The sequence below is a fragment of the Lissotriton helveticus genome, chromosome 9, assembly GCF_964261635.1.
Source record: "Lissotriton helveticus chromosome 9, aLisHel1.1, whole genome shotgun sequence".
In the NCBI taxonomy this organism is placed as follows: Eukaryota; Metazoa; Chordata; class Amphibia; order Caudata; family Salamandridae; genus Lissotriton; species Lissotriton helveticus.
In genome coordinates, this window is record NC_136070.1 from 13,221,858 (window position 1) to 13,238,254 (window position 16,397).

At 47.7% G+C, this 16,397-nt stretch overlaps 1 protein-coding gene across 2 annotated transcripts in view; it reads right to left on the reverse strand.

Moving 5' to 3' along the window:
• MIPOL1 (mirror-image polydactyly 1) overlaps positions 1–16,397 on the reverse strand; it is a 680,101-nt gene that overhangs the window by 429,827 nt on the left and 233,877 nt on the right. For both annotated transcript variants that reach the window (XR_013600818.1, XM_078659355.1), the window contains exon 7: positions 14,710–14,815. Coding sequence is in view for 1 of the 2 variants with exons in the window: in XM_078659355.1 (XP_078515481.1) it covers positions 14,710–14,815 (106 nt within the window). In the remaining variant the exon portion in view is untranslated. The remainder of the gene's footprint in view (positions 1–14,709; positions 14,816–16,397) is intronic.

Sequence of the window (16,397 nt, forward strand, 5' to 3'; positions counted from 1 at the left end):
TGTGCATGATGAAGTGTCTGTATTATACCATGGTCAAAATCAATTACGTTCAATCATGCAGTTTGCATGGACACTACAGACTCTAAAAATGGGTAAAGTTCCCTGGGGATACATGAACGTTTCCTCTTTATTTGCACCGTTTAATTTGACAGACAAACAACGCTTGCTTTCAATGCGTGATGCTTCCTTTTCTATGCTCCATATTGAAAGATTGGAATCTTTGCCTTTTTCTGTGGCAGAGACCACTGCTGCTACGTGGCTTATCCACGGTTTAATAACGCTGCCTTTTGCTTTATATAAGTTTTCAATTTGTATGAAATATGTGCCAATAGGTCGTTTTGAACCCTTAGGTAGCGGTTTTCTTCATGAGGTCTGGTCACTCCCATATACATACAGATGTTTCAAGGATGAACAAGAGGTTTATCTAACAGGGGATGAGTGTACTGAGACGCCAGATCATTCTTTAATGTGCAGACACATACAGTTACACGGTTCATGTAACAAGGACAGACCGAATATGGCTTGCGTTTTACAGGGCACGCCAGTTCCTGCTATCATCCCCACGTTTAAATTGTTAGAGAATGGTAGTTATTTAATGCTCAATAATGAAAACTGTTGTGGTTTAATTAAAGGTATAGCTTTCATAGTAACAGTTAGTGAGCGAGTTATTTGCTGCAGAAATGTTCTTTATCCTCCCACACGTGAACATAGGGAGTCTTCCATTTGGCCACAGATACCGACCTTGGGAGCAGAATTCAGCGGCATGGCTAGAATAAGAGCTCTATTGTCCCAGAAAGAGGTGGCCTTGAGCTCGGCCCGTGAAACTTTCGTGCTTCACATTGCTAACACCCGCACGGAGGTTCAGGCTCTTTTAAACACTGATTTGCCCTTGCATTTCGGAGCTATGGTCCGTTCTATCTTTAACGCATCCTCCACAACGGGCCTAGCACATTTTTTTAAAGTTGTTAGCGGTGGTCTCGTGACTTCCTTTGAGAAGATTTTTGGAGTCATCCCTGCTTTCTTCCATTCTATTTTTTCGTCCTTATTTGGAGGGTTCCCGTTTTTACTTGCTTTAGCGGCAGGCGCATTGGTGGTTTTCTGCCTTTTTAAATATGGATGCCCTTCCTGTGCAAGACCACGCACAGCTACTACTGACGCGGTTTCGCAACCGCATGCTTGATTATTATGGCACACTGCCGTTGGCGACTCTAAGCACGGCGTTTGGATTATCTTTTCGGTTCTCCTATTTCACCTGTGTCCAGCCTGTATTTCGCTGCCTGACCTGTGATTTCCTTTGGGCCATTGATTTGTGTCTCTGCGGACCAGCATCTTCTGACGTCGATTTTGATCAACTGATGAGTCCTATCATTACTCACGAGTTGGTTTGTTCTGACGAAAGAATTATGGCCTTGGCGGTGGCACATGGACTAATGGGTCCCTGGGATGTGTTGTCGGCAGCGCGAAATTTCTTGGAACAAAGTTTTCTTGAAAACCCACCGAGCTGTCCTCTGATGGTTATAGAGGATCCGGTGCTGGAAGATCACGTATGTTCCTTTCATCTTTTAAACTGGATGGCTGAACTGTTTTCGGATGAGGACAGTGATTTCCTCCTTGAGGCTGTTGCAGCTTACTTTTCATATACGGTCTTATCATAGACACTGCCTCAGATTGGCATGCTGATTGATAGCATTTCCTTGATTTTATTGACTTTTGGTCAAGACATTTTTTTTGCTTGCCTATTGGCTTGAGCCACATTATATTTGTGGGCTATTTTTTAGCATTAGTTTTTATAATTGAATTTTTATTCATGCTCGTTTATAAATGGATTCTGCTCTCATGTGATGGCACTTCTGTTACCTTATTTAGTCCGTTCTCGGATCATGGGGGGGTGTTGTATAGCTCCTATATATCCATATTTCGTGTTAAGTTAGCATAGGTACATTTCAGATTTAAACGCCATTTTTCCTTTCTTGCAACTTCTGCACACGACCCTCATTTGTTGACTTAGCTTTCAACCTAGTAGTTTGCCGTGGTGAATGTGAGAATAATATGTTATTGCTCTGATATCTGCTTTGTTTAATAAAACATGTCTGCACGGAGAGTGCTGAAGTTTCAGGAGCAACACGATATGGAATTGTTATGAGGTCTGATCTCCACGCCTTCATAGTCATAACACAAGTGCAGCCTTTGCCAACTTGGGCTTGAGGCGGGATTGATATTGCTTTGCAGGAGAATAGTTAACACACACTTGATGCGGTGCACATGCAGAGAGAGCTGGTGTATGCTGATGTGATTCCTTCATGCTAGGACACTAAGGTATGGGCCCGCCCTAAAACAACCCAAAGAGACCTTCTTAGATAATAATATAATATATGTGTTAGGGAGGGTGAGATATAAGTGTTGTTAACTCTTATTCATTACAGCATGTTAACATGCTGTCACCATTCGCTTTTTATGTCTTAGTAACTATGCTGATAATTTTGCTACTGATAATAAGTATACTTGTATTATCAAAGATACTGCGCCTGAGAAGACGGCATTAGTAAATAAACATTTCAAATGCACATGTGTCTTCTTTACTCCATGTTCTGGTTTGTAATGATAATATAACGAAAGAGTGTTCATGAGTCCCACGTACCCTGAGGTACTGTAAGTTCATGTTCTGGTTTGTCTAAACATTGGGTGTTTGATATGTCCAATGAGACACTGTAGCTAGCTCGGTAAGGGGTGAGTTGGTTGCTAAGGTAAGTTTTGGGACATCCTAATTTGCCGAGGTTCCACTCCTCTGTGCACAGTTCTGTGTGAGTACAGAAACCCTGCAACAATACTCTTAAGTGCATTATAATCCTCACGGTTAATGGTAACTTTGGTTTGGCTTTATCAAAACATGTTGGGTTTGGTGACAAACACTTTGGAATACTACCCCCCCCCCCCGCCAGTTCTGGTGGCGGGGGTAGCATTCCACCCTTCTAGAGGGAGAAGACATGTACACACTTACTTACCCGGTAAATGTTTAAAAGAGCCTCAGCATCACAAAATGGATGCTGCTGCCAAAGACACAAGTCTGACCTCCTGCTGCTGGATGAAACTCCAGCAGGGGAGGTCTGGACAATAGGTTTCCTGTCCAGGGAGGTGCCAGCACCTCCCCAGACAGGCTTTAGTGTATTGGGGCAGGGTGGGTTGCATTCAGTGAATAATGCTTTTCAGACACTGCCTGGAGCACACAAGGTGCTCCATGCATTTCCCAGTTCAAACCGGTTGCTGGGGCACTCAGCCCCAGCTCTGGCGCGAAAGTGGACCTCCCCAGGTCCTCCCATAGATGGGACCCTAGAGTTAGTCCAAACCCTAAACTTAGTATAAGTATAGGAACCCAGTCACTAGGACTTTAGATCACCCTGGATGAAACTCTGAATACAAAATCTTGGACCTATGACATTCCATATCGACTGGAAGACGGAAGAAATCTCCCTTGGGGTCAAGGAGTGACCCCCCTGTTCAAACAGGCACCAAAGAAGCATCTTGCCGGTCTGCATTTTCAAGTCTCCAGACGGATGCCGAAGAATCTGAGACACAGGACACAGACTTCCAGACATCTCCGAGGCGGACACTAGTCCCCAGCGAAACTGAGACCTGTAGCTATCACGAGAGACGTGGGATGGAACTCCTGGACATCCTGCAAGTTTGCAAGTGCACCTACTTCTGAAGTTTCCCGAAGTTGTGCATTGGGTTATTTATTGCCCTTGCCCGAGCACCTTTTGCACCGAAGCTGAGAGGCCTGCACTCCACGAGTGCTCCATGGGCCCGCTTTTTGCATCGCAGCTCGAGGCTCCTTCGCGATCTCTAGTCCCTTGGCTAGTGGGTCCCCACGAAGGACAATCCTTTGTTTCAAGAGCTTTCCTGGTTGCTCCAGACATGCTCCGACTCCCCTCCAAAGGGTGAGTCCCTCAGATCTTGCAAGTCTGCACCAAAGCCAATCTTTTCATCTTGCATGGGTTGCTGTTGCCAAGGCTTGTTGGGTCCAATCCGGATACAGACGCTGCAGCACTCAACATCCGACGTGGGACAGCTTGAATCCAGCTCCTGGTCGTCGTTGACGCCTCCTGGACCTCGTGGCTGAAGAGTCAAGCTTCACCTTCTTCACCGTAAAGCACCAGACATTGTCTGGCATCTTCCTGTCGCCATCCTGGTCACTGGCTGGTGACCCAGACTCTGTCTCCTCTGCTTTCAGGTTCTTCAGATCTCCGATCCACCCTTGGATCCACCCGGATACTTTTCCTCTGGTCGCCTGCAGCACTTCTTTGCAGATCTCCATAGAAAACAACGACGAAACCCGACACGAAAAGACACCTATGCACCCGGCTTCCCTGGGTGAGGTAACATGAGTACTTCGGTGCTCCTGTGGGTCTTGAATTTCGAAGTGTCTAGTTCTGAAGGGGTTTCACCGCAGTCCACTCCTAAATGTCCTAAAACTTTAAAACTCTAACTTAAACTTTCTCCATTGAAGGCAATGGTGATTCGGGCTGTGTTTAGACTCTGCATGAGTCCCCCGTGGGTCTCCTGCGTCACTACCTTGGGTGGTTCCTGGTTGCCCCAGCGGTTCTACAGGCCCTAGGCCTAACTTCTATCCCTCACGTGGTTCTTATACCACTTTCTTAGTATATGTTTTGTGAGGCCACTAGGGCAAAACGTATACTGTGCTAATTTACTGTGCTATTTAAAGTTCTTGTATTGTACTTTTGCCTCTAGCCACATAAAGAGACTAGTAGGGTGTGATTAGAATAAATACATATATTTTATATATATATATATATATATATATATATATATACCTGGTGTGGTGCTCTTATTTGATTATTCAAGAGATTTTAGACTGGTAAAACAAGCTAATTTACATTCCTTCAAGACTTAGCCTGAAAGCTGCTCTCCACAGCTACCACTAGGATAGCTTTCTATAAAGGTTGTCTAAACCTACCATCAATAAGGGTCGTTTGGACTGGTGCAAGGTGCCCACTAGAATAGTGGACATCATATGCCAGGCCAACTTCTCAGAACAGGTGAATGGTCTGGTGCGTGTGCTGCACGCACTTGTGGTATGACTTGGCTTTTTATTAGCCAGTCGTCGAGATATGGGAAGACATGGATGTTTTCTCTTCTCAAGTGTGCTGCTACTACCGCAAGACACTTTGTGAAAACTCACGGTGCTGTAATTACTCCGAAAGGGAGGACTTTGAATTGGTAATGCTGACCGTCCAGTACAAATCGCAGGTATTTTCTGTGAGCTTGGTGAATGGGAATGTGGAAGTAGGTTTCCTTGAGATCTAGGGTAGCAAGGAAGTCGCCTTGTTTTAACAGAGGAAGGACCTGCTGTAATGTGACCATATGGAAGTGGTCGGAGTGTATGTAAAGATTTAGGGGTCTCAGGTCGAATATAGGTCTGAGGGAGCCATCGTTTTTGGGAATAAGGAAATATAGGGAGTACACTCCTGTGTTTTGATGGTGTACTGGAACTGGCTCTATTGCATTTTTCTGCAGTAGAATGGCCACTTCTTGTTTTAGGAGTGTGAGATGCTCTTGTGACATGGGACGCTGCCTGGGTGGTATTGTTGGAGGAGTGGGAGTGAGCTCCAGGCAATAACCGGACTGAACTATTTGTCTCACCCACCTGTCTGTTGTGATGGAATTCCAGACAGGTAGGAATTGTAATCTCCCCCCGACAGGAGTTGAATGGTCTGGGGGGAGCGGAGGGAAGTCACTGTTTGGGAGTGGAGGCAGTACGGGTGTCGTTACCTCTGCCTCTACCTTTAGTGTTGTTGCCTCTGTATCCCCCTCTGAAATAACCTCTATTGGGCGAGGATTGGGTGGGTGCTTTGTAAGAAGAGGAGTCGGTATCCATTGGAAAACTTCTGGAGGCGCCCCTGTAAGAGGAGAGACGAAAGGACGCTCTGGGAGTCTGAGTTTGTAAAGCTCCCATGGGCTCTGCAGGGTCGGTATCTTTCTTCATTCTTTCTAGTGAAGTATCAACTGTAGGACCAGAAAGATGTTGCTGGTCAAAAGGTTGATTAGGAATACTGGTTTGTACCTCTGGTTTGAAACCAGAAATGCGCAGCCAGGCATGCCTACGTAACAGTATGCCAGTAGCTATTACCCGGGGCTGTATCAGCAGCATCCAAAGCCCAACAGATGAAAGTATTAGTGATTACCTTACCCTCTTGTATTAAGTCAGAAGCCCGGGTCTTATATTTGTCTGGCAAATGTTGCTTAAGAGTTTCAAGCTCATCGTAGTGAGCCCTATCATACCTTGCCAAGAGAGCATGGGTGTTGGCAATTCTCCAGACGTTGGCCGCCTGAGATGTCATGCGTTTGCCTGAAGCATCTAAAAGTTTGGACTCTTTATCAGGGGGTGGAGCATGCCCTGTTGTCTGTGAATTAGCTCTTTTCCTGGCGTTTGAGACCACTAATGAGTCTAATGGTAGCTGGCCCTTGATGTAGGCTGGGTCAGTTGGAACGACTTTGTACTTTTTTTCTAACCTGGGATTAATTACCCTGGCCCTGACGGGGTCTTTAAATACCTCAGCTGCGTGTTTTACAACCCCTGTAAGCATTGGTAAAATGGTTTCGGATTTTGTGTGATGGTAATAGTGTGTCCATAAGGAAGTCGTCCTCCACTGGATCAGTGTGTAGATCGACCCCATGAGAAGTTGCTGCTCTATGAATGAGTTGTGTGAACCCTATAGTGTCATCTGGAGGAGATGGCCTAGAAGGGTATGCGTCATCGTGTGGTAGATCTGGTGCATTATAATCTTCCCAAGGATCATCTGATGGCCCAGGAATATTATCTGGGTCATCTAGGGGTTGCTCATCTTCTATCTCCCCCCCCCCCCCGAGTAATCATCATCCTCCTCATCATCTGCTGGTGCAGGGCTGTGTGGGATGAATGGTGAATGTGCTGGGGAAATGGCAAAGTCTGGTGGAAGTGGTGAAGGTACCCTGATAGGTGAAGGTACCCTGATAGGAGAAGTTTGAGCATGTTTTTTGAGAGGGACTGGAGGTGTGAGGGAGGGTCCTGTTTTCTTTTAGCAGGTACAGTAATGGCATGTCCAGTCTTTGGATAAATAAGAAGAGTCTTTTTTTTTGGGATCTGGATGGAAAAGCTCTTCTGTAGAAACATTCTTTTTCGGCACCCACTTACCTTGCTTGGGGCCGAGTTGTTTAGAAGGTTTAGCAGCGTCTATTAGAGTCTTTGGAGCAGATGTTAGTTTCGGTTCCGAAGACTTGTGGTCAGAAGCTTTCTTCAGCTCATGTTTTTTGTTCGGATCGGATGTTTTCGGATCCTGAGTTATTGGTTCAGAACTGTGTTTCGGGTTGACTACTTTAGGTGGCAAAGTGTGACTTTGGTTGGGTTGGTTTCAGTACCGGAGTTGTTTTCGGTTCGATATTTTTCGGTGTGGAAATTGGTTTCGGTACAGAGCTTGTTTTCGGCTCGACTGATTTGGGTACCTAGGTTTACTTTGGTGCCGGAGTTAGTTTTGGTTTAAGGGCTTTTTGTTGCTCGGGACCGACAGGCTGACTCGAGCCCGAGTCGCCTAGAGGCTTTTTGGTATTTTTCGTTGCCGGGCCCAAAGGCAGGGCGTTGAAAGTTTGTTGTCAGTGTGCACCTGGACCCGAAGGTGGAGGTGGAACCGAAGCCTGTCCCGGTATGGGGGTGTGAGCAGAGTCGACATTTGCACTCACGACCTGTTGACCAGCTGGAACGGGATCATCATCGTCTGCTTGTTCTTCGGTTCCAGAAGCTGAATCCTCTGCTTTTGAAACGACTACGTCTTCCTGCTGTTGTTCTTCGGACTCTAGATCGACTGGAGTTTCGTCTATGATGAGATCTGGTGTCGATGAAGAGGACTGTGCCATGACTCTTAGAGCTCGACGGTCCCTGATAGTTTTCTTGGACCGGAACAAAGCTCAGAACTGGCAATCTCGGCTCTCGTGCTCTGGAGATAAGCACAGATTGCACACCTCATGTAGATCAGTGTGGAGAAATTTGTGTCCACACTGAGGGCACTTCTTGAAGGGTGTTCTTTCGATGAGCCGAAGGCCCACTGGCGCAGTTCGGCTCAACGGCCCAGTCGATCGCCGGAATCGAGAAGTGTAGGATTTTTGGACTCAAGTATGAAGGAAAGTGCGATCGAAAACTATACCAGCAGTCGAAAGATCGGTAAGGGGAGCGAGCGACAAACACAAACCGAGCCCAATGGCGGAAAAAAACAATCTGAAGATGAGTCTATTCCCATGCGCACTATGCTCCAGAGGAGTCATCATCTACCATACAAAGACTCTTCCAGGACAACAACAAAGTGTAATCATCCGGGCCCACCACCAGATGGCGATCTGTGCATTAGTGTGTGATCCGCAGCCCATATGCCTCGAACATGTTATTTTCTATTGCTTTGTGGACAAGACAGATTGTTTAAATGATAATTGTTTGGTTTTTGCATGCAGTTTAGCCACTGGACAGAAAGTGATGTAATTTCTGCTTGATATGTCATGCATTAATAATGCTTTCACCGCTGTTTATTAGGATTTTAACAATGGGTTTAGTAGATTTTGCAAGGTATAATCCAAGACGGCACTAAAATATGGCAGGATGAGGGCAATAAGTGCAAAAAGGACTAAACATAATCCAACTACATTGCAAGTTGTAATCCATTTTACTCCCAATCGTTTAACTTACTTAGCTGTTCGAGGTGACACTATGCTCAAAGCCCTTGTCCTGAATGCAGCTGCCCTATGGTTCGAGCACAGTGGAATAGCCGAAGGCATCATGGTATCTATTTCCCACTGTCAATGGGTGGCGCGTCAGTGGGTGGCAATCCGTGACAGTGAGGCCATGGTGACTGCGAAGTCATAGGTTACCCAAACACTGGGAGCAGAGGTGAGGTCGGGAGGGAAGGGGAACTGGTGCATGACTCCTCTTACCGCGGATGGACATCCAATTGGGAAACTCAGGACCCTTCTTAGTAAGAACAAAACCCATTGGCACTGGGGATAATTGAGAGGGAAGGTTAGTGCAAACACCATAAGGAGCACAGACAGTGCAGGTTAACTTGGCAGGTGCGGGTCTGATATTGGGAGAGATAGAGAACCACACCTTGGCCCCCTTAGACCTACTCTTTTACCTCAGTTCACTCAGCAAACAGCAAAGATGCCATGGAAGAGAATCACTGGTAGGCCCACTTTGGCCAACAAGAGCCTACGGCTTTGGAAGGAAGGGGCTCCCTCGGTAGGGTGCAGGCCTGCTCATCCGAGGCCAGACCCAGAGGAAATAAGAGCAGGGACTCATTTCCACGAGAGAGGGTACACATTTTCAGAGCCAAAATCACTCAGACGAGGTACTTAAGGGGCGAGGCTCCCAGCAGGAGAGCCTATACAAACCCAGGCTTCTTTGCAATCAGAACACCGCTTCTCCACTGGGCCATACGCATGGACTCCTTCCTGCTCCAACGGATCCCCATGGGACCAACGCGTGAGGGGAAGAGATGAAATTGTGGGAGGAATTAGATTCTTCTCACTGTGATGTAGACCCTCAGAAAGGGAAAAGAATGCTGAATTCAAGTATTGCTATTTGTAGAAATGGAAGAGACCCCATAAAAAGTGGACGTGTGTCATTGTAAAGCATTCTAAAGCTCCAATAACACAATTACAGAATACAGATGATGGGTTTTGTGTATTCATGGTGAGATTTTTACACTGGCCACTTGGGCTTTGCTGCTGCAAACTGCATTATTGAGGGTGAGGGCATGGGGGCAACCAAGTCTAAGGGCTCAGAGTTGCTGTTGCAATGGCCCAGCGGACTAGGGAGACTCCTTGTGATTGGACCTGCTGATCTGCTGAGTTCTTCCGGTTGCTTGATGTCCATAAGAGTTATCGACCACATGTTCTTAGACATTCCCAGAGTACGAATATTGCTTTTTGCGCCTTTGTTCATTCATACAGTGACAAATCAAAGCAGTGTTGAAGTGGAAGGAAAAAAAGGAGTGGGACTCTGCCCATCAGGTGAGGGTGATTGCTGGGAGGGTAAGATGGTATCAAGACAGGTGAGAGTTTATTTGCCTTTCAGGAGCATACATGGTCCAGTTAACTTCAAAGTATCAGGTAGAATTAGAAAATAAACAGAAGTCTGGTTTAACTTAAAAAAAAGTAGCAGAACAGGATACGATTTCCTAAAAGTAGTGAAATAGAAAAGTAAAGGAACTTAGTTCCCATTAGTTCCCGCTCACTTTGATCTCTGGATTAAAGTGAGTGCAAGTATGGGTACCCAAAATGGTGACAACATAAACCAATAAAGCACAATTCTTATGCAGAGAAGCACAAATATCTAAGCACACTCATACAAGCACTGGCCAATCAAAGAAGAGGGGGCATGTGGCATCCACATCCAAATTTGAATGGGAATAAACACACTCGACAGAGTAACAGGTACTTGTTTTCTCGCTGGGGAGGCGGCAGCAATGCGAGTGGCAGGGAGGAGGGTTATTGAGCAGCGTTAATGAGTAGCAACGCGCTTCAGTTGCCTCTCATCAGAAGAGATACTGTGCGACAGGCTGTGTACGTAGTAAACCGCTCCTCTCTTCAGCAAACGTCGAGCAGTGACTCTGGCCTGCTTGCGTCTGCCGCGCCTGCGTTTTGTTGTCAAATCTACCAGGCTGTGAGGCATGGTGTATAAAAGTGCGAGGCCTTGGGCATCACCAGTTCGTCATCATCTTCCAAGTCGGCCTAGCTGTAGTTAGCGTGCAGCCAGAGCCTGTCCCACCAGAACCAGCCCTGTGAATCTGGAACCGATAAATTGAAAGCGCAAGCGTGCCATGCGCACGTTTTGCTGAACGCTCCAGCCGTACGCTTGCACATCGCTTATCCTGGCGCGTGCACATCTCCTGTACCCCTTCGCTAGCAAAACCGACGACAATAGATCTCGCCAAAGCAAGCAGTGCAGGTGCTGCCTCGCTAGGCGAGACCTAAAAACCCGCACTAGGGGGGACATTCAGCCTCTTAGGGCTGTGCGGAAGGAACAGATCAACGGATTGCCGGCTGTCGTGTTTCTCAGAATACCTGGGTGGCTGGTGGCTCCTGAGGGTTGGGACTGGGCTCAAATCTATGGGGTGGCCAAACGCTGGAGGGGGTAATCCAGGACCTCTGGGGTGGCCACACGCTGGAGGTGGAATCCAGGACCTCTGGGGTGGCCATACGCTGGAGGTGGAATCCAGGACCTCTAGGGTGGCCACACGCTGGAGGAGAGATCCAGGATGTGAGAAGTTGGCCTGGTATATGATGTCCACTAGTTCCAGTGGGCACCTTGCACCAGTCCCAACAATCCGTATTGATGGTAGGTTAAAGACAACCATTATAGAAAGCTATCCTAGTGGTAGCTGTGGAGAGCAGCCTTCAGCCTAAGTATTGGAGTGTAAAGCAGCTTGGTTTGCCAAATTGTAAACTTTTGAATGTCTACATGAAAGGAGAACCACACAAGGTATGATTCTAAGTTGTTTGACAACAAACACAACATGTTTCCTTGCAGCAATTCCAAAGTTCGCATTTACCACAAGGTTATAAAGCACTTAAGAGTATATGGTCTGGCTGCATCACAGAAAATAGATTCCGAAGGCTGCAGAGGGGCCCTGCTCATGCTTGGGCACCCTCTCACACAAAACCAAGCACCCTGCCTTCGGGATTGATAAGGTCTGCCATAGGAGTGACTGATAGGTTTGTATGTGCAGTGATATAAGGTAGGTATGGGTAACCTATATCTTAGTGAGGGGTGCATGCACCACCTTACCCAGGCTGCAGTAGCAGTCCTGTGGTGTCATTTTGGAAGGCTTTCCAGGGGTGGCATAATACATGCTGCAGCCCCTGGTAGGCCTCTGGGGTACCTATGCCCTTAGTACCTAAGATACCATATACTAGGGACTCATAAGGGTAACCCAGTAACCAAACTGGAGTGTACCTAATGTACATGCAATCAATTTAGAGCGGAAGCAGCTAGGCTGGGGTCCTGAATAGCAGGGCCACAGCCAGACTAAAGTCGAGAAACAGTGAAACACCAGCAAAAATTGGGGGTAACCATAGTAAGCAGATCCTACTTTCCTACATCCGGGACCTCTAGGGTGGCCACACGCTGGGTGGGGGTGGGGGGTGGGGGGGGGGGGGGGGAGTCCAGGAACTCTAGGGTGGCCACATCTGGAGGGGGGATCCGGGTGCCAAACTCGTCCCCCAAAACCCGCTCAAAGCTGGACCGATCCTATGGATAGGCGCTTTGAGAAGTTGGTTAAACTCGCTCCTCAGCCTTAGGTTTCTACCCAACATATCCAGTTTCTGTGCGAGGTCTGGGATGGAGGAGCTCGGGAGCATCGCTTTGTATGTGATGCAAGCTGGTGTATCAGTGAAGCAAGACTGAGGTGCGAACCCCCGCAGGGCACTTACAAGTGGAGTCATTCCTGCTCCAGAGCGGGTATACGGCCTGATGCCGGTGGAAGATCGCTCGGAGAAGGTTTAGGCGGGACTTGGGTAGACGGGTTATTCGACTTTCGGTATTTTATTCATATTATCATCAGTACCGCTGCGGAGGGAGTTTAAGGGTCTAATAGAACGGCCTTCCTCAGGTGAAGCTGATGCTGCGGTGATGACGTGGCAGTAGGGCCCAGCTCAGCAGCGCCTCCTCATGGGATAGGACCAGGGAACACGTCCTAAAAAAAAAGTGGGGGGACTAACCTAGTTAGGCAGTATGCAAGTGACATCACAGCGCGTGACATCACAGTGCATGACATCACGACGCGTGACATCACGGCACATGACATCACGGCACATGACATCACGGCACATGACATCACGGCACATGACATCACGGCACATGACATCACGGCACATGACATCACATGTTGTTATATTCCATATAGGTACCCTTTATATAGGCGCATGTAACACCGCAACCTTTTGCCTATATTCTTCCCAACATTACATATATAACAGTTCTTAAGGACTGACCTTTTACCTCGCTACAACACTGCATTCAGAACGAGGGTTTTTCCCTAGTTCGAATCTCATACATTATGCATGAGGCTTCTTGGAAGCGCAGCAGGACTGACATCTCCTGCATAATATCTATGTTAAAGTTCAGGCTTGACGTCATCCTTAGGCCGACACAGTAACACAGCAAAGTAGGACCCCTGGGGAGACCTGTGGGTGTATATACATCATGTCTTGCTTAGAAAGACAGAGGTGACTGAGACTTCCCTGCTGACACACTGCCCAGTGACGCTGAGGTTCCTGCATGAAGACACTCCAGCTGACAGTGGTCTAACATCCCTCGCGGGGTGCCCAACTCGAGACCAGGAGGGGGTCCCATAGTCTCTCATTCTCAGGTAAGGGGGTTGACGAGATCCTAGAGGGATTCTTGGCTTAACACCTACTCCGATGCTAGGTACATTTAGGTGCATCTAGTTAGGGAGGTATCGTAGGAGTACGCACTTTTTAGCATTTTATGTACTTGTATATATCCAGGACAGCTGCAATATGATACAACTGTACCATCCTTTTACTTCCATAGTACTGCTAATCATACATCTCTGCTACTGTCTAATGGTTGCTGCAGCTCATCTACTCTACACTAGAATAACAACTGTTCAATAAATTCTTAATGACAAACGCCCGGTATGTTTATTCTGTGTATCTCTGAAACAAACTAAGTGAGCACGAGTGACTGAGCGAAAGGTAGTATATTGCTTCCACGATTCTGAGGGATCAGGGTCGTCATGTTCTGAGGTTGCCAGAAACTATTCTCTGCCTGGTAAGAGGAGATTATAGTGGCAGTGTGAGCTCGCTGATACAGACAGGCCAACATACCAGGTAGGGGTGCACGGAATCAGTCTGCCACCAATCCCACCGTTTATGTTATCCAGACGCGCAGATCCTGTATAGGATATATAGGAACTACACGACAATGTGGCATCACAGGAAATGACATCATAGGAAGTGGCATCACAAGCCACAACTTTAATATACTATGTAGGTGTGAAGTAAAGCACTCTGATGCTCTGCTTTGGGATGAGTAGCGCTATACAAGAAAAAATAGTAGTACTTAAATTAATTCAACGCATCCTCAGGGGTAGTAAGCGCTATATAAATTACATTTAGTTTTCTGTAAATATTGGGCGAGGACAACACAGCTGACATTCTTACAGTGCCAGAGCCAGAACATAGTGAAAAGCTGCCTCTCAAGTATGTGTGAAGTGCTAACAAGGTGTGAGCCTTTGTTTCCCCTCTGCTTCATTTGCATCAGGTGTGAGGCTCCCGACTGCTCCCAACCAAGAAACTCGAACAAAGGAGGCCTGATGACGCCTCATATCTGACATTTGTTAGGAGCCCAGCAGGAGTCAGAAATAAGAAAGCCCCATCCCATGTTTGCCTGCACGTTGTTGTGGATCGAAAGAAGGCAACAACGTGTTAAACCAGGACGAGCTTACCACATTATTCAGTGGGGCCCAAATTCTTTGCAGAGTGGACAGCGTTCACCCTGTGAAAATAGTGAGTGGATGCCATCCACCTGCGTGTACCCTCAACTCGTGCCCTGGATGGGACAGACCCTCCCTAGTCTATGCTATGGCCTGGCTTGGAGCAGTGTGTTGCAAGCTTGCCCCCCTCACAAAGGGCTGGAGACCCTCTTACCTGCAGTGCGCTCCGCCAGGCCCGCCTCGGAGGCAGCCTCTTGCAGCTCCAGCTCCACCTTCAGCGACTGCAGCTCCAGGTCCCGCTCGGACAGGGCTTCACGGAGCTGTGGAGAGAAGGTCTCAGGTGAGACAGGCGCGGCACGTGCCCCCGAGCGAGCCACCAAAGACTGCAGCATCCCCCACTGTACAAACACATCTGTCGAGCTGTCCCTGTTAGATGCACTGCACCCGAGACGGGAGCGCCGCACCCGAGACGGGAGCGCCGCACCCGAGACGGGAGCGCCGTACCTGAGACGGCAGCACGACTGGAGCACCGTACCCGTGACAGTAGTACTGTACTCAAACAAGTTACTTACCTTTGGTAACGCATTATCTAATAGGAACAATATCTAGCAGCAGATTCCTTACCTAAGAATTTCCCAGGTGTCAGGCTGGATCTGAAAACATTTGCTCGAGCAATACCCCTAGCCCTGGTGGCTCCATTCAGCTCGGCATGACGCCGTTAGCGTCATTCATGATGTCGTGGTCACCTATATAGGCGCCAACCAGGTGCACAGACGGCAGTGCTTTTGACTTTTCCAAATCGGAAGCTCAGAGCCATGAAGTGACTGACGAAAGTGTGAGCCAAAACTAGGGTCCTGAAAAAGGGAATATGCCTAGCCCTATCACATGAGTCTGCAGAGTGGGGAGGCATGGGTGGGGCTGTAAGGAATCTGCAGCTAGATAGAGTCTACCAGAAAATGTGTCACCAGAGGTAAGTAACTTCTTCATCCGATAGAGACTTCTAACTGCAGATTCCTTACCTTAAAATAGATAGCCAAGCCGTACCCTCCTAGAAGTGGGCCGCTGACAAAGTCATCACACTAGAAAGTCCTGCAGGACTGAACAGGCAAAATGCCCATCCCTGGGGACCGGAGAGTCCAGGCAGTAGTGTTGGGCAAATGTGTGCAAAGATGCCCACGTTGCTGCCTAAAAGATGTCCAGGACTGGGACACCCTGAGCCAAGGGCGTAGTCGCAGCCTTTTCCCTGGTGGAATGGGCCCTTAATCCCGGAGGGGCCGATTCTTAGCCAAAGCATAGCAAATCTTTATGCAGAGAATGACCCAGCGAGAGGTGGTCCTTTTCTGCACTGCCCGACTTTTTTTTAGCTCCCACGTACCCCACAAAGAGTTGGTCTTACACCGGAAACTCTTTTGTGCAGTCAAGGTAGAACGCTCCTCCTCTTTAGGGGGAGCAGAAAAGGTGGGCAACGTGATGGACTGACCCAAATGGAAAAGGGTCACGACCTTTGGAAGAAATGGAGCACGGGTGCGAAGCACCACTTTATCTGCAAAGGTCATCATGTAGGGGAGGCTTACATGATAGCGTCTGCACTCACTGACCCACAGGGCGGATGTAATCAACACTAGAAAGGCTGTCATGATGGTAAGCAGCCAGAGGGGACAGTTGTGCAAATGCTCGAAGGGAGCGTGGGCGGAAACAAGTTACCTAGCCCTTTCATGAACCTATTTACAATTGGAGACTTAAAGAGAGAGGGTTGGTTTGGCAGCAGCAAAAAGCGGACAGAGCAGAAAAATAACCCTTAAGAGTACCCAAAGCAGAGCCTGCTTGGCAAGGATAAGAATAAAAAGAATAACAGTAGAAAGAGAAGCAGAAAGAGGGTCAACAGACCTTTCAGTACAATAT